The sequence below is a fragment of the Lonchura striata genome, chromosome 12 (genome assembly GCF_046129695.1).
Source record: "Lonchura striata isolate bLonStr1 chromosome 12, bLonStr1.mat, whole genome shotgun sequence".
Lineage (NCBI taxonomy): Eukaryota > Metazoa > Chordata > Aves > Passeriformes > Estrildidae > Lonchura > Lonchura striata.
The window spans coordinates 5,590,810-5,608,743 of record NC_134614.1 but is presented as its reverse complement, the minus strand read 5'-3'; the positions used below and the strand labels follow the sequence as shown (position 1 = coordinate 5,608,743).

Sequence of the window (17,934 nt, the reverse complement as noted above, 5' to 3'; positions counted from 1 at the left end):
GGGGCTGTCACTCTTCTGGGGATTTTCAAATTGAGGTTGGTTTGTTAAACTGTGGGGTTTTTTTAGTTTTTCAAGAAGTGACTTTAATTCACTTTATCTGCAGCAGTGAGTGCTCAGTAACTTTCTCCTTCCCTTTGGACACCCATTAGGGGATAGCCAAGTCAAGTAGCATGTGAGAAAAGGTTGCTTGAAGTGATTTATGGACATAACATCCCATAGGAACTTTATGGCAGGGACATGAAAAGAACCTAATTCTCCAGAGCAGGGCTCTGTTGTCTGCACTACAGCACATCCCCCTCCTTTCTTCCTTCTCCTGCTTTCACTGCATGAGCCACAAAGGAGGCAAGGGATCCTCCAGACAGCAGCATCCTGTCTTTGGCCAGCTCAATTCATCTCCCTGGGCAGAGAAAACACCCATGGAAATGGAGATTGTGTCCTAGACCTGCCACAAGAAGGCCAAATTGAGGTCACCCAGACAGAGTTAAAGCGGGGGCACTGCCGAGAGCTGGATGTTGCAGAGCAGCACTTTCCATTTTTAGTAGAAAATGCTCCTGTTTATTGTTTTGTAAGGTTCTGTCCTTTGAAATTGCGACTTTTCAAATATCTGGATTAGTTATCAAAGTTTTTGAGCTTTAATTTTAATCTCGTTTGGGCAAGGAAACTTTTAATATGAGTTGAATAAAGCTAAATAAATATATATATATCCATCCTTTAAAGTAGCAGCTGATAGAAACTAGAAAACAATTCCAATCCCAAGCTTCTGAGTGCTAAATTGAATTTATTATCACTGACCTAAGGGTTTTCAAGGTCCAAAGTTCATAAAGCACCCACAGGGTGTTCTCTGGTGTTTCTCTGGTCTTTACTCATGGCAGAGAAGTATTGAGCTGGGTCACCTTTCAGCCAGATGTCCTCTTTGGTCCCAGTTGCTGCCCCAGGTCTGCCTCTGTGTCCCTTCAGAATGTCATTGCTCTGCACAGAAAGGGGAACAGCTTCTGGTGTAAGGCAGACTCAGCACTCAGAAATATCCCATAATGGTTTTGTGGCTGTGAGCCAGGTGGGTGGCACCTGGGATGGCACCTGGATTTGGGATAGGTGTCTACAAGGGTCCATCAAGTTGGCATGAGAACAACTTCCCCTGAGGTGCCCTTTGGGAATGACCAAACTGGAGTGACACAGACTAATGAGCAATTAGACTAATGAACAATCTGAGACCTCTCCAAGCTCTCCTGCCACGAATTGAGCGCTGCAGTCTGAGGTTAAATGTCAGATGGATCCTGGCTGTTGGGGAAGGGGATGGAGAACTGATCTGAAATGTCACCTTCAGGGCCTGAAAGTGTTGGTGTGTCTGGCAGTAACACCAGGGTTACCCCAGCTCTTGGGTTTTTCAGCCACAGAAAATCTCCCTGTGGTTTCTAAATTTGTGCTCCTGTTTGCCACTTTGCTGATCACTTCTTGCCATTTTAGAAACCTGAATGAATTAAATGTCACTTGTTCTCTGAGTGTACAACCCAAAAGAAGCTATATAGATTATATTATTCCATTCATCAAATAAAATTGCTTCTCCATTCCTGTTTTAAACATCAGCCCTAAGTTCTGGGGAATTTCTAGACTGATGTCATAGAGTGCAACACAACCTCTCTTCAGTCTGACTCCGGTTGTACAGACTATGTGACTGTTTCCTTGCAGAAGAGATTTCTCAGAGTGGTTGCCACTTTTTAGGCTGACTCCTTGTGGGGTGTGACAGTCTCTGCTCCCTTTGAAGGACACAGCATCACTTGTGGCCAGAGTTTGATCTGTTTGCCTGTCTGGGCACAGGGATGTGCTCTCTGCTCCTGTGCTCAGCAGCTCTGGAGCTGTTCCCCTCCAGCACAGCTCTCCTTTGGCCCAGCTACAGCAGGACTGGCCCTGCAGGTGATAGTAAAAGGGTTTTAAAATCATGGGGCTTTAGGGTTAAAAGGAAACTTAGTAAACTTAGTAGGCCCTGAAAAAATAAATACCCTAGGTACATGAAGGCCTTGTACCTTGCTAGAACTTCACCTGTGTAGCTAGTACATGATAAATGATATAATTGTTAGATGTGATGATTTTTTAGAAATTAAATATAATTACTGTTTAATCATAAGAATAATCATGAGAAACTGTGGTCAGGGACCTAAGAAACATCATGACAAACTCGTGCTTGAATAAAGTCAATGTATACAATAGAACAATATAAGTTTAATAATTAACATGTAAGTTATATAAGGATAGAATATAAAATACATTGAGCTCGAAAGCCATGTCGGAGTCAGATTTGGGTCTGGACCCCCGATTCCCTGGGCTCTCAATAAAAGCACGTGCAGATAATGATATCCTGTGATTCTGTGTGCTCCTGATGCTGACACGGGGACAATCCCCGTGGGGCTGTGCCAGCAGAAGGGCTGCTGCTCCTCTCAGTGCCTGCCTGCAGCCATGGAGGGAAGGGCAGGATCCGTGTGCTGATCCAGTTTCCCAGCTTTCATCTGAGCCCTGCAGACGGAGCATTTTCAGCTGACCCACGCTCCTCACAGCTTTTTGGGAGCTTCCAGTCTTGTTAAAGAGCCTGTCTGTCAAAAGCCTCTCTGTGTGCAGCTTTTCCTGGTGAAGCTGTGGGATGTAACCAGCTGTGTCTTATTCGGGGCGACAGCAACGAAACTCTTTAAGCCTCTGATGGAAATCGAATGTGATCTTAATGTTATTTCTAAGCAGAAGCACTCAACAGCTCCAGAGAGCAAGGTCTCACTTGATCAGCTGTAAAACAAACACATCCTCTTAGTGTGTTTAGGAGGATTTGATGGCTGTTATTAGTACTGAAATCGTTCCCTGTGCTCCCTCTTCCCTGGCTGGAGTGGCTGCACAGCCACTGCCTCTGATCCTCGCTCAGGGTTTGCTGTTTGGTTGCTCTGCTTTAACAAAGGGCTTAAAGAGATCATTTCTCCCAGGAAAACAGGGGCAGGATTTTATTGGATGGCAGCTCTGTGGGTTTGGGCTCTCCATGTCACTCTCATGTTAAACCAGGACTTCAGGGGGTACCTTCAGCTCCAGTGGGAACACGCCCACACTGGTCAAGTGAAATAAATTGCTTTGTTGCAGTACTTTTAAAGGAAAATGAACCTGCTCATTAATGTTCTGAGGTTGCTCTGAGGAGAAGAATCTCACTGTGTCAACTCACGCTTCCGTTTTTCTGATTTAAAATTGTTTGCATCACTTTAGGATATGAATGTTCCCACAATGGCATTACAAAGCTACTGACCCATTAAGCTCTACAGAATTTTTATTTGTTGATTGTACAGTGACCAGAACTGTAACTTTGTACCTGTTGGATCCATTAAATTTTGCTGAAAAGATCCTTTCCCTAGATAAGTTATCCCTTCTTTCCCCAGCTTAATTTATCTATTATCTAGGAATAGCACATTTTGTCTTTAGAGCATTTATTCACATTAAATTTTAAAATTTGAATAAATAACTGTCCACCAGGAGTGAGATAATTGCTGCTGATTCTATTTGCAATTACTAAAATTATCTAAAAGAAATTAATGAATTGAATGGGTGAGTTTCTTCTCTAGGAATTCTATCTCCCTTTCCATTCCAGGAATGGAAATTCTGTCTCCCTTTTCATTCTAGGAATTCTGTCTCCCTTTAGGCTGAGCTTTTAAAGACCAGCTGGGACGGGGAGGGGAACTTCCCTCTCAGCACATAATTTTTTAAGGTTATGATTTGTAAAAGCTTTGCCAGACCCTCGTAAGGTGCAGAGCCGCCTGTGCAGATTTGCAGCCAATATTTGGCAGGAGGGTGATTTCTCCTGGCTGGGTTCTGAAGCTCTCCCTGCTCTCTGTCTCCAGGTGTGGGTGGATGCTGGCACACAGATCTTCTTCTCCTACGCCATCTGCCTGGGCTGCCTGACAGCCCTGGGGAGTTACAACAACTACAACAACAACTGCTACAGGTAACAGCCTCCAGCCTGGGATTCTGCTCTTGGGCTGACATTTGGAACCACTTCCCTTCCCCTTTTTCTGTGGATGACCATAAACACACACACGTGTTTTTGTAGGACAGAGATCTGTAATGTTTCTTGGAACTGCTCCAGAGGAGCTCTGCTCCAAAACGTGTTTTCATCCCTTTTGGTCAAATCTGAGACTTCCACAACCCCTCAGCACACACCAATCACTTGGTTTTTAAAATTTTAAAAGTTCCATAATAATAAAATGATTATAAAAATAGTAATACAATTAGAGTAATAAAATTTAGAGTTAGGACAATTACAAGACAATAAAAAGCAAAGAATTATGGACGTCCGGATGCTCTCGGACACTAAGTCACAAGAAGCATCCCTTGTGAACAAAGGAATAACCTTAAAAACAACAGCCTGTTGCATATTCATATATCTCATACATGATGCATAAATTCCTTGCAAATTAAGAACTTTTCTGGTTTTTATCAATTTCTTCTCCTTAATCCTGGTGGTTCCATAAAGACAGAGAGAAGGTGGAATAATTTTTGTCTTTTCTGATAAGGAGGCTGGAACTTTTTATGGGCCCCCTTTGCTGACATCTCTGTGTGAAGAATTTTTTGATTATCTCATCTTCCTGCTTGAGCTTGTAACAAATCCCATATTGCAGAGTTTCTATTTTAACATTATGTTGTAACCTAAAACTATTTAACACACTACATAAGAGAATTAATACAGCATAACTTTCTAACATTACACATATAATATTCATTGTAACATTTGTGAAAAGCCAATCATAAAATTTGCATTTTTCACACAGAGATAGACATTTCATGTAAAAATACAGGGTTTCAGACAGGTATCATTGAATGTGTCTGCATTACTTAAGCTGCTTTTTAAAAAGTACTACCAAAAATTGCCATTAAAAATCACCTCAGTTTGGTCTGTGCTCTGACTGCCACGTTTCCCCATTTTTTGGGAAGTCTGCAGGCCCCAGCCCAGAGGGAATGGGGAGCATTTCATGGCTTATCTCTGCATTCCCAAGGAGGGAATTGCCAATGACTTCAGGAGGTTTTCACCTCTCCTGAGTCAATGCCTGAAGGATTGATCTGCACAAAATCCCCATTCCACATTACTGGCATGGGCAGCAATATGAGCATTAGTTATTTCTTCTGGAATTCATGGTTATTGAATTCATTCTCCTAAAATTCCTACAAGGACAATTTGGTTGTAGTGACTCCATTAAGATCTCCAGACCAAGAATTAAAATATCATTTTTCTGTAAAGGAAATGACATGGTCCAAAAGTGAAAGAATCCTAAACAATCAACAATCCCCCCACTAAATTTATTTAAATTCTCATTTACAGTTTTGCTTGGGGACCTCAGGAGGCAGTTTTAGGAAATGCTCCTTCTTTCCATGTCTTAGCAAGATGAAATATTTTGCTGCAGAAAGTGCTGTGAGACCCTTACAACCTTCAGAGCTGCTGCTAATGAACCTTTTCCCTAATTAGCACAAGCTTTGGCAAAGGCATCACTCCTCTCTTATTCAGTTTTATTTCTATTTATTTCCAGCTGTATCCCATGTAGAAACTGTTAGTGCCTCAAGGAGTGCAGGAATGCTTTTTTTTTTTTTTTTTTTTTTTTTTTTTTTTTTTTTTTTTTTACAAAAAGCAGGAGTTTGGATTTATGGAATTTTCCTTCCTTCCCCCTGAGCCTGGAGCTCAGCTGGAAAAACTCTGCTCTGAAGCTCCTGAGCAGGATGCTGCAGCCAAACACCTTTTACTCCATCCAGGCCCCACAGTTCCCCTCACAAAACATTTTCCAAATTTCCCAGCTAGGAAATAGATGTTAATGTGTCCTGGCATGTGATTTTTAATGAGTCTGAAGGAAGGGGTAGGACAGCAGTGAAGAGCAGAACGTGGCCAGGCTGGGCATGGCAATACATAAACAGAGCTCTGATGTGAAAACCACGATTTTGTATTCTAACCAGCACTAAAAAAAATAAAATCAAGCTGGGTTTTTTTTCTCCTGCAATTCCCACAGTCTGATTGTAACATCAACGTTTTCTGCTCTGTTTTACTCCATTCTTTTCCTTAAGGTAAAATTGCAGTAGAAAATAATGGCAAGAGGTATTTCAGTGGGAAATGGGAAAGTCTGAACTGCATGTGGGATTGTGAATTTAAGATTTAAACCTGATTTAATTCATTAATGTGGTAAATGAATTGCAAAAATCACTTCATGTCTTTGAATAGGAAATGAATTTTTGTCATCCTTATGTATCTTTCATTGAAAAACATAAAACCAGCTCCTCCCTGAATGTCCCAGAGTTTGCATCCCCAGTGACTCTGAGAAGGTGAAAGCCCTGGCAGTGTTTCCTCACAGGGATCACAGACAGGTGTACTGATGCTTCCTCTGATTTTATCCAGCTCGGAATCCCAAATCCATTCCCAGGTACAAGCCCAGGGTCAGTTCCTCTGTTCCCACTGTGGAGCAGGAGATAAAGGAGTGATTTCCTACGTGGACAAAACTTTTAAGACTTGTCCATGTCAAGTTTCTGGTCTAGGAGGAAAAGAGAAATTCTCCATTGGGTCCTATGGAATCTATAAAGGCAAGGAAGGAACTGGAGGGATGCCAGAGGCTCTGTGGGCTCAGAGAGGCTCCTTAAGGAAAGTAGGATGAATTTTCAGAAGTGTCCTGCCTGTCAGGCAGGGAGAGGAGAAGTGATGCACATCTTGAATTATTCAGGTGATTGGCAGGAGATTAATTTGGAAGAATGTGAAGTTTTCATAAAAATTTGAACTTTTCCTTTCACTAGAAATCAGTCTGGGCTTCAGTCAGGCTCTGATGTCCTCCTGCCAAGGGTGCACATAAAAAATTCATGTTGTCCTTCCAATGGTTCCTGAGCATTTGTGTTTTAAAACTCATTGGTTTCACAATGAATGGATCCGAATCCCCCTTCTGGTTTTTCTTCCCATAGCTGAAAAAAAACATGAACAACAGGGTATTTCTGCCTATGGAATAAAAACCAGGAGCTGAGGGGTTGGTAGAACTTCTGGATAGCCAAGGGCAGGGAAATTGGAAGTTGTATTTTTATGAGGGTTCCCACAGAAGCTGTGTTCTATCTGTGCCTCCCTGGGATTAAATGATTCAGCTGGGGTGGTGTTATTTGAAAAGGACAGGAACCTCACTGGCTGGAGGGGATGAAAATCCCCCTTTTCCCCATTTCCTTGCAGAAATGTGTACTTATCCTGCAGATATTTGTACCCTGGTGCTGTGGTTTGCCAGACTTCCCTGAGAGAGGAGATCCCTGGGATCCTCTTGTTCTGTGGGACTGTCCAGCTGGGCTCTGATGCCTTGGGAAGGCTGCCCTAGAACAGGTGCTGGACAGAGCCAAAGAATAAAGCAGGGACTTATTAAAGGATCTCCTCCACGGATCCACCCTGGGCAGCACCAGAGCCCAGCCAGGGCTGCACCCAAATGACCCAAAATGGTCCCAAAATGCACGAGCGCTCCCGGGGGCTCTCCCTGGGATCAGTTCTGCTCCATTGGCACCTTGGAGTTCATTGTCCCATTCCAGCTCCAGCCCATCAGTCCCACCCTGCTTGTTTTTCTCTCTCCAGCCCACGCTGTTTGTGCTCCTGGACTGAGATTTGGATCATTTGTCCTTGGTGCCCAGCTGGAGCAGGAATTGTTTTGTCTACCTGCTCTGTGCAGAGCTCACCATCCCACAATGTGAAGCCCAGACCCACACACTAGAGCAGCTCAGAGTCTGGAAATATAAGAGCCAAACCCTGAGGCATCACTGCCAGGACCTTTATCCCCCACTCAGGAAGCAGCAGCTCCCAAATAGCCTGTGCCACAGCATTCCTCAGAAGGAGATATCTTGTTCCGACTGCATTTGAAGCAGGGAATTATCTAAACCAAATCTTATCTGAAGAAAACAGCCCAGTGCTCAGTGGAGGCATCATCTGGCTGCATCCCCCTCCAGAGCTGGAGCTCTCTTTTCCCCCAGAGGATTATAAAATTCATCTTTCTGACCTCTCTTATCAACAGGGTTTCATCACACTCAGATTTAATTTCTCGGTGTTGAACTCACCGGTTCCTGAGGTGAGAGAGGTGGGGTGAGAGTCCCTCCAGAGCTCTTCAGAGCTGAAATTCACTGAGAAGGTCAGGAAGGGGCTGATTGTTCATTGTTTTGTATCTCTGCAAAGCACAAAGGCTTCTGTGCTCCTCAGCCCTTTATTTTGGATTGCTATTTTGCTTTAAAACATCCAAAGTGTAGAACTGGCCTGACTGGGCATAACTATGGGGAGAACTTCATATGAAATATATAAAAATAAATAAAGGTTAGAATTGCATTTTCAGCAAGTATTTCACTGCAAATGAAGTGTTAGAAAGTCAGGGCATGAAAGAAGTGTGAACATCACTGCACTTGTCCATGTCTGAGTCTCCATTACAAATGGGAATATTCATTATTTTTCATTGCTGGACATCTTTTAGCAATTTGTAGATGTTGTGTCACAGAGATTATTTTTATCCTGAAATTGTTGTGAAAACATAAACCTTCCCAAATTAATAGTTACAGTGAAGTGTAGCTGGGATGATGACAAAGCCTCCCATGGCACAGAGGCTGAGCTGATCCTTGGCTTTGCAGCTCAGGAATGCCCAGGTGCTCCCTGCCAGGGGAATGTGTGTGCCTGGTGCTCAGGTGAGTCCCAGGGGAGCCAGGAGAGCTTTGGGCAGATGTGGGGAACACTGCAGGGCTCATCAGGGAAGGAACAAGGTGCTGGAACTTCTCACCTCACTTTGAGCTCCAAAAACTGATGAGATGCTGTTAGAGGGTAAAAATACTAAATGAGAAAAACAGCAAGAGAAGTTTTGAGAGAATAATTGCCAGGACTTTGAAGTAGGAATTGTCTCTGATTCTTAACAGCAAATCTGTGACAAAGATGTGATCCTTTACTGAATTATTGAAGTTGTGAATTCAGAACCTGCTGGATTTTACAGGGTCCTTTCTTCTTATTGATAACTTGCACAAAAATTTGCTTCAGAGCCACAGTGGAATGGGGATAAAGCAGATTAAGGGATGGGCTTGAGACATCTCTAGGCTTGCCATGTGTTTCAGATGTCTAATTCACCTCAGACATCCAGGTTAGGTTATTACTTTCTCAAGCACACAGCTGTCTCTGCAAAGTCTTCAAGGAGTGACTGTCAGCCTAAATCATCACTGCCTCATCCTCTGTCATGCCTGGAGAGCTGTCAGAGCAGCAGGAACAATATTTCCCTGGGCTCTGGGGGAAATCACACCTTTCTGCAAGAGGATCTTCCCTTTCTTTAAAGTGATTTACTCTTGTGACGTTTCCAGCCTGGGCAAAGAAATCCTTCTTCCCCTTGGCCTTGTCCTTGCCATGGTTTGAAGTGTGGGATGTGTTTGTCTGAGACATCTCTGTCCCTGCATTGCCTTTGCCTCTTTTTGGGCACCTTTTTAGGCATGCACACACTTCTAGATTATGTGCAGTTCTTTTCATTACCACAGCCTCTTAAATATATCTAGAAACCCAACTGCAGCTGTATTTTACATGGATATATTTTGCCGATGTTCTTTAACAGGGATAGAAGGAGCTGACCACTGGATTTTTTTTTCCCAGGAAACAAATGTTACCATTTTATAGAGTTTATTCATGAGTTCATACCCTCTGGAATTTATCAGTATAATTATTAGGGAGAAATTGTTCTTAACAAATATTACATGTTTGACAAAGTTTTACATGTTTTTGAAAGATTTTACTGGAAAACAGCAAGTGACTTGCAACAGGTTTGCAACTCCAGCAGTTAAAACACAAGAAAGGTGCCCTCCTGCACGTGCTAATTCCTGGTTGTTCTCAGGAATAATCTGAGTTGGGAACTCTCTGTTAATGAACAACTTGCTTTCCATTCCTGCAGCCCAGGGTTCTGTCATTCTCTGGCTCAGCGGATGGAAGAAACCCCAGCTCTGGAGATCAACTGCAGTGTTTTTTATTTATATTTTCAGAGACTGCATCATGCTCTGCTGCTTGAACAGTGGCACAAGCTTTGTTGCTGGTTTTGCTATCTTTTCAGTTCTTGGATTTATGGCTTATGAACAAGGCGTGCCCATTGCAGAAGTTGCAGAATCAGGTGAGTTCCAAAAGCAGATTTCTGAGTTCACAAGAAATGCCCAGAGGGTGAGGCCAGAGTTCACAGTCTGTGCCATGGCCTGTCGATGAGATGACTCAATAAAATAACTGCTGCAGGAAGACTTCTGAACTATTTTAGTAGCCATTCATTTGTGTGGGAAAAAGGTGAATGTTGCTGTGCATAGAACACATTAATCAATTCAGGGAGTCACAAACTACACAAACTTTCTCCAGCTGAGCATCCAGAATGTTGTTTAGCAGAGATAAACTTGGTTGTGAGTGTTAATCCTCATCTGCATTCCACCTTCTTTCAGTGAGACAGACTGAAATGCACAAATATTTATTCATTCTGAAAAAAAAAAAAATGAAAAAGGATATTAAAAAAAAAAGCAGCAGCTGTTAAAGTGAGAAATCAGAAGGGCACACAGGCCCAGATTTATGAAGAATTAACCATCCACTACCACCATTGGAGCTGGGCATCCAATGGAAGTTACTCCACACCTTTCTGGCTGTAACATCCACAAGCAGAAGAACAATAACAGGAAGCTGCACCCAAACAAAAACAAAACCAAAAACAAATACAAAACAAGACCAAAAACAAACACAAAAACAAAAAACACCAAAAAAAAAAAAAAACATCCCAGTGTAATGCTGAGCTATTGAGTAGGAAAAATGACTCTCGTGGAATTAATCCCAGGAGAACTGCAAAACAAGCAGGGTTTCACTGATGCTCTCATGGAAAATATTTATCTTTTCCTAAATTCCATGCAACTGGCTTGCAGTTCATTATAGGAGCTTGTAAATGCTGCTTTAAATGAGGAAGCAGCAGAGTGTGACAGGTCTGCACTGAAGTTACTGCAACAGGAGCACAGAGCTCTCCTTTAGTGGCTGGGAGAGGCCCTTTGTGCCCCTGCTTTGAAAGATGGCTGGCTTCATAAAAAGCAGCTGATAAATAAAACCAGAAAAGCACGAGCAAGGAGAAAGGTATTTTAGGAGCTCTGGGAAGTTATCAGTGCTGTTACAAAAATGTTCTGTTTCGAAGATTTCTCTAAATGTGTAGTCAATGTCATACAGCAGAAGCAGCACCCCAAAACACAGATCAGGATGGGAACCAACCTTTGCCTTGCACCAGGTTAGGAGAAAAGTACAGACTCCAGGATATGTTCCTAAGTTATATATAAAGACTCCAGGATATGTTCCTAAGTTATGTAAGGCAATCACAGGAGCACACACTATGATTTATTCAGGGATGTTTGTAGAGCTGCACAGCCACACAAAACAGGGGAACAGAGAGCACTGGGATGTCTGAGCAGCAGCTGAGCATCCTTTGGCCAGGGTGCAGGCAAGGTTGTGCCATTTCTGATAAGCCTCATCACAAATTGTTTAGACTATGAGAGGTGTGGAGTTTGTCAAGGAGTTCAGTCTGGGGTTGAGTTCCTCTTATCTGCCCTGGCAGAAGAGTCAGATTGTGGTGGGCTGACCCTGACCAGCAGCTGGGCATCCTCACTGCTGTCCACTCTCAGCTTCCACAGGGGATGGGGAAGGGAACAGGAAGAGAAAAGGTGAGAAAATGATAAAGCAGTCTGATGAGTGATGCTGGGTGAGCCCTGCTCAGCCAGAGCCACCTTTTTGGTGTCAGCAGTGCTGTTTTCCCACAGCTCAGGCTGCTCTGGAGGAGCTGAGCTCCATCTCAGACTCCTACACAAGTATAAATTTTATTTCTTTATTCCTTTCCAGGACCAGGACTTGCATTCATTGCTTACCCTAAAGCTGTCACCATGATGCCTCTGTCTCCTCTGTGGGCAGCTCTGTTCTTCATGATGCTCATCTTCCTGGGCTTGGACAGCCAGGTATGAAACAAACCCCATTGCAAGGAGTTTTCAGCCTCCCCAACAGGTGGAAGTCACACCTAAAGAGCATCAGCCTGATGAAAGTCTGAGCCCTAACTTAATTCTTTGCTATTTTAGGTCTTTGTTGTGATGCTGGGTATTCCTTGACGATTCACTGCAAAGGCTGGTTCAGCCTGATTCCAGCTTTCATTATTAACATGGAAATCAGTCTGAACTTCCACAGGGCTGATTAAAATTCATGCTTCAGTAAAATACCAGCCCATTCTTAAAGCACTTTGCAATGAATTTTGGAGCTGAATATCAGATAGGGATAATGTCATTTTCTATGGTATATTTTTACTGCAAGATACCATAGCAAGGAATGCACAGTCATATCCTGCAGCAGAGGGGCAGCACAGAACTCATTGTCCCTGTGTGACTGTAAAAATTACAAAAGCTGCTCGAAGAAAAGCGTGAAGTGCCTGGGATTTTTAGCATGCTGCTCAGCCCTTGGCATGACTGGGTGCACAAAGTTTATGATTCTAAAGCTCAGCAGTGCTTGTGCTGCATGACATTTGCAATCCTTAAATTTAATGTTTTAATAACTGCTCTTTTTAATGATCTAACAGGTTCTTAAAGGTCTTTTTTTTTTTTTTTTTTTCTTTTTAAGTGAGCAGATCCTGGATTCTGCTCTTGACTGTTCCTATGTCTATTTTGGGGTGTTAATTTGGGGCCTGTTTTAGAAACCTTGCTCCAGAGCAAGGAGTCAAAAGCTCAGGCCTTTTGCTTCTTTGATGTTTAAAGACACTGAAGATGTTCCTGCCCTCCTTTGTTAGAGGTACCTGGCTTGGGCACACAACAGCTCTGGGGAACTTCTCTCTTCTGGTAAATGGAGAGAACTTCCCCCAAACTCTGCTGCTCCTTTAGCAGGTTAGAGGATGCATGGTAAAACTGGCAAAAGTGCCTGGAGTGACATGATCCCATGGAAGGTTTGTACATGATTTCCTTCCCATTCAAGCCACATTTGAAAGGTTTAATTTTCATTTAGTCCACCCGCTACAGGGCAAACGCAGTCTGGGATAATATTAGAGAATCCAAGTGTTTGAATTTGGTGGAAATACATAACTTTGGATGTTTTCAGTGGGAGAAGGTTCCTCTCTGCTTGACCTTCTGCTTATGGAGCATGCCTAGGGACTGCCCACCCTCTGTGATGAAAACACAGCAGGATGTTTAAAGCATTAGGTGGCAAATCCCAATGCCAGCAGCAGAGGAGAGAGATTTGACTGGATCTTTGCTGTCCTTTGCTGCAGTTTGTGTGTGTGGAAAGCATCGTGACAGCCGTGGTGGACATGTACCCCAAGGTGTTCCGCAGGGGCTACAGGAGGGAGCTGCTCATCCTCGGCCTCTCCGTCGTCTCCTACTTCCTCGGCCTCATCATGTTAACTGAGGTAAGAGCTCAGAGGGAACCACTTGTGGCTACAATCACCACTGACAATTCTTTGAGAGACTGTTCTCGGCTCCTCTGTAATCTCTGAAATGGGAGAAGTGGCCTTGTTTTATCAGCTGAGCTCAGGAAGTGTTTTAATCCAAAATACACAGCCCAGCCAAGGAAATTCCATCTGCTTTGCACCCACCAGCCACACACACTGATCACGGTTTCTGCGTGCTTACCCTGGGCAGGAGCAACCACATTTTGGATGGAAAGAACAATAAAGAAGATGAAATAAAGTGAAAAAAGAAAATCAAACCATTTTTGGATTCCAGATCATCAGCCATGTCAATCAGTGCAGCCAATCTCTGATGTGTCCCTTCCTACTTGGAATAATTTGGAATTTGGAACATTAATATTTAATTACACTCATCAAATCTCCCTCTCTGATAAGAGATATGATGCTCTGTGTGAAATAACACATTGAACAGAAATTTTATATACTTATTGGCTTTATATTTGCCTGTAAATCATTCTTATTCTCAGTGAAAGAAATCATCTTTGTTATGCAAAAAGGAAAATCTTGGAATAACCCCTCCACAGGGCATGTTTTGAAAAGAGAGACATTAAGATATTCAAGCTAAAACATTATATAAACCTGAAGAGTGAAAAGGAAACAAGTTCTCCAAACTGCAGGAATATCCACGCAGGAGTTTTGTTCTCCTTACCTTGTATTGTCTGAGTTGGTTTTTTCTAAATTTGCATTTTGCTCAGGTATTTGCTGAGCCTCACCATGATGACTTTGCAGTAGAAATTTTGTTTTCTTCCTATTTTTAGGATTCTCTTCCATCTGCAGAAAGTTGTCTGAGATCTAATGGATCACATGAGCTCCCCAAAAACATTTCATTCCAACTGAGGAGCTCATCTCAAGCCCCTCATTCCTTCCTTGGAATTCCTTTCATTGAAAAGCTCTCTTGTGAATTCCTCCTCCTCATTATTTCAATAGTAAATGCAGATGTGATAAATTATTGTGTCTCACAGAAAAAGTGTAATATTACCCATATAATTTTAATTTTTTTAACTGTAATGTTATTGATTGGATGATTCTTATTCCTTTTCCTTTGTGACAAATAATAAAGACTTGTTTCAGTCATGTGGCTTCAAGTCTGTGAGCTCCATTCACATTTTTTAGGTCACTTTACTCATTTTGTAGTCCCTAAACCATCAGAGAGGGATTTTGGTAGCTAGAGATTTTACCTTCTTTCCCCACATCTTAATCAATTATTTTACATATTAATAACACCAACACAGAACCAGGATCTGGAGGTCAGAATCACCTGGGAATATCTACAGCTTGATGTGGTAATAAATAGAGGTAAAAGCAGGGAGGTGGGAGAGCATTTTTGGAAAAAAAATCAAATTTACTTCTCTCCACTCCAGATTTACTACCCTAAAAGAAGTGCAAAGTAAAATAAAAAAACCAAGAAAATAATATTCTTTGTTCAAGAAGAAACCAACTTGAATAGGAAGCTTGCCAGGGAGCAAAGAGCTTGACAGTGTAATTAAAAGAGATTTGCTATGAAATATTCCCACCGGTGCCAACCCATTTTTTTTCCCCTTTCCTATTTTCTCTTCCAGGGTGGGATGTATGTCTTCCAGCTCTTTGACTCCTATGCAGCCAGTGGGATGTGTCTGCTCTTTGTGGCCATATTTGAGTGTGTCTGCATAGGCTGGGTGTACGGTGAGTGAAGAACATTGCTCTGTTTTTCTGATCAAAGTTTTCTGTTTGCATAAAAGCAAAGTGAGAGCCTTGTACCCTTCCACTTTCCCATGCCCCAAAAAAAGTCATAAATGCCTTTTTCTCCACAAAGATTCACACTCTGGAGAATTTCACCTTGTAAAGCACCATAGAACTGCAGATCCCATGTGCCCAGCTATCCTTGGGTTCACACACGAGCTTGTAGCATCTAAATATAGAATCTAAATATATTTATATATAAAAGATATACTCCTTGACTGGGGTTTTTTACAGCCTGATTCCACAACAGAGAGAAGAAACCAACTAAGCAGAATATATTAGGCTTATGCTTGCTTTGAAGGAAAGCAAAACTCAAGGTGTGGAGGAAAAAGGAGAGTAGGACGAAATGAAATGTTCATATTTTCGTGACAGCTTGTGCCACACTAATGAAATCTCCCTCTCTGATAAGAGATACAATGATCTATATGAAATAAAAGTTTGATAGCAGCAGGAATTTTTTATCAGCCCCTGCCACGAGCACGGGGCAGACGGCAGGGAGGAGTTTTCCAGGGAAAGAGGGGCAGCTTCAGCTTTCCCAGCTCTGTCTGTGCTTTCTCTCCACTGTTTTAAACCCTGACCTGGACAACCCCTTCCATGTGCACTCTACATCTGCTCTTCCTTTGTTTTTGGGCAGGCAGCAATCGCTTTTATGAGAACATTGAAGACATGATTGGGTACAAACCTGTGTCGTTGATTAAGTGGTGCTGGATGGTCCTAACTCCAGGTATTTGTGCAGTAAGTACAGAATGTCCAAAGCACTTGTTTTAGATATAAAGAACATGATATTCTGAACATGCTTTTTATATTTTTGCTGCTTCTAATAGCTGAGAGAAATGCCTGTTGATTTGTAGCATGTATTTCAAATAAAAACACTCTGTAGGATATTGTTAAATATCTGTAAAAGTGTTAAATATTCTGTGAAATATCTCAATATGTAAAATCACGGGGAAAAAAAAATAATGCCAGGGCCCTAAATGAACATTTGCCAGAACAGGAGAGATGTTTTTCCCTGTAGTTGGTGGCCCTTGTGTGCCAACACACAGTTCGAGCTCCTCCAGACTTGTGCTGGATCCTTTGCTGCTTTCTCCTCCCTTCTCCTCTCTCTTTTGGGGGGAGTGGACATTTTGCAAAGGAGACAAGACATTTTTTAATTTCAAAAGTAGCAGAAGAGCCAAAAGCCCACCCCACAGGCATGAAGGAGGGGAAGGAAGCTGGTGCCAGCTCTGCAGAGCTGTGGCAGTGTCACGGGGACAAAGTTCCAAAGCAGCATGATCTGATTGCCCTTAAAATTGAGCATGAGATGCCAAAACCCCTTTCCAGCTGTGTAACATTCCAGTGATGGCAATTGCAAACCACAGCAGCTGGGCTACCTCGAGATCCAGGCTCCCATTTGCAAGCTCAGGAAAATTTCTGACCCATCTGCACCAAATCTGAAATTACCTCTATACCATTTTCTCTTGTGCAGTCATTTCACCACTTTAGAGAAAATTACATGGTAACTTTTTTTCTATTTCATACATTGAAATGGTCCAAGCTGCTTGATTAGAAATTTAGACAGATTTTTTAGGGGTTTTGGCAGGATGAAAGCATTGGAACTGCAGATACACACAGTGGATTAAAGCAACTTCAAAAATTTTGGCTTTCTTTTTTCATCCTGACAGGTTGGAGAGAACCCAGCTCATGTTACTGAATCACAGCTGGTTCACTGTAGCAAAACTTAATCTTTCCTGCCCAGGTGCTGTTTGCCATCAAAGTGCAGGGCTTGTTGTCATCAAGAGGTAAATAGGATTAAACTTGAAAGGTTGCTCATTTCTGCAGGAGCCTCTGAGATGTGTTATTTAAGCTGTACAGAAAAGAGGATGTTGCTGGTGGGTTTTTTGCTCTTAGTGAAGAGCTTCCCTCTGCTCTCCCTCCTCAGGGAGCCTGGTCTAAACACTCAGCCAAATCCTTGTCACACACGCAGGGTTTGCCCAAACACCTCTGACAATATCTCTGCTTGTTTCAGGGAATCTTCATCTTTTTCCTGGTGAAATACAAGCCCCTGAAGTACAACAATGTGTACATCTACCCTGACTGGGGCTACGGCATCGGGTGGATGATGGCACTCTCCTCCATGGTCTGCATCCCGCTGTGGATCTGCATCAAGCTCTGGAAGACAGAAGGCACCTTCATGGAGGTGAGAGAGAGCTGCAGCTCTCTGTTTTAATCAAAAATACACAGCCCAGCCAAGGAAATTCCATCTGCTTGGGGAGGGGGTAGGACTCCTCACCTGCATCATTTAATCACAACAGCAGTGCCACATCCCTGTTCCCTGCGTTAGGGCTCTCAGCCGCCGCTGGAAAGAGAATTCTGAACTTTCTCTGCTTTATTCTGAATTTTCTCTGCTTTATTGTGAATTCCTGTTGGGCTTTTTGCTGCCAGTGGTAAACTAATCAATTTAAGGTTCTCTGTCCCAGCACAATTTGTAGCTTAAGATGTCTGCAACATCACCCAAATCCCTCACGGTTTGTAACAGCCATTCCCTTTTCCCATGGTTTTTGTTGTGCTGCCAGGATTTTCTCCAGAAGCTGGGTTGCCCACACTGCCATTTTCTGGACAGTTTTCCTAATTTCAGCTCTCTGAATGAGAAGCTCAGGCAAATAAAGAGATTTAGTGGAATCTTCTGACATTTGGTGTCAGGTTAGCTCAGGTCTAGGCTGAGATTATTATCAATTTAAGCTTGGAATGTTCCTCCTTTCTGTGGGAGCTCCAAAGA

General features: G+C 42.7%; 1 protein-coding gene across 1 annotated transcript in view; it reads left to right on the top strand.

The window, feature by feature from the left end:
* The window catches only part of SLC6A11 (solute carrier family 6 member 11), a 93,656-nt gene that overhangs the window by 71,344 nt on the left and 4,378 nt on the right, over positions 1-17,934 (top strand). The window contains exons 8-14 of the mRNA XM_021530472.3: positions 3,861-3,964; positions 10,000-10,124; positions 11,861-11,973; positions 13,263-13,400; positions 15,020-15,122; positions 15,814-15,914; positions 17,185-17,355. Of these exons, the coding sequence (XP_021386147.1) occupies positions 3,861-3,964; positions 10,000-10,124; positions 11,861-11,973; positions 13,263-13,400; positions 15,020-15,122; positions 15,814-15,914; positions 17,185-17,355 (855 nt within the window). The remainder of the gene's footprint in view (positions 1-3,860; positions 3,965-9,999; positions 10,125-11,860; positions 11,974-13,262; positions 13,401-15,019; positions 15,123-15,813; positions 15,915-17,184; positions 17,356-17,934) is intronic.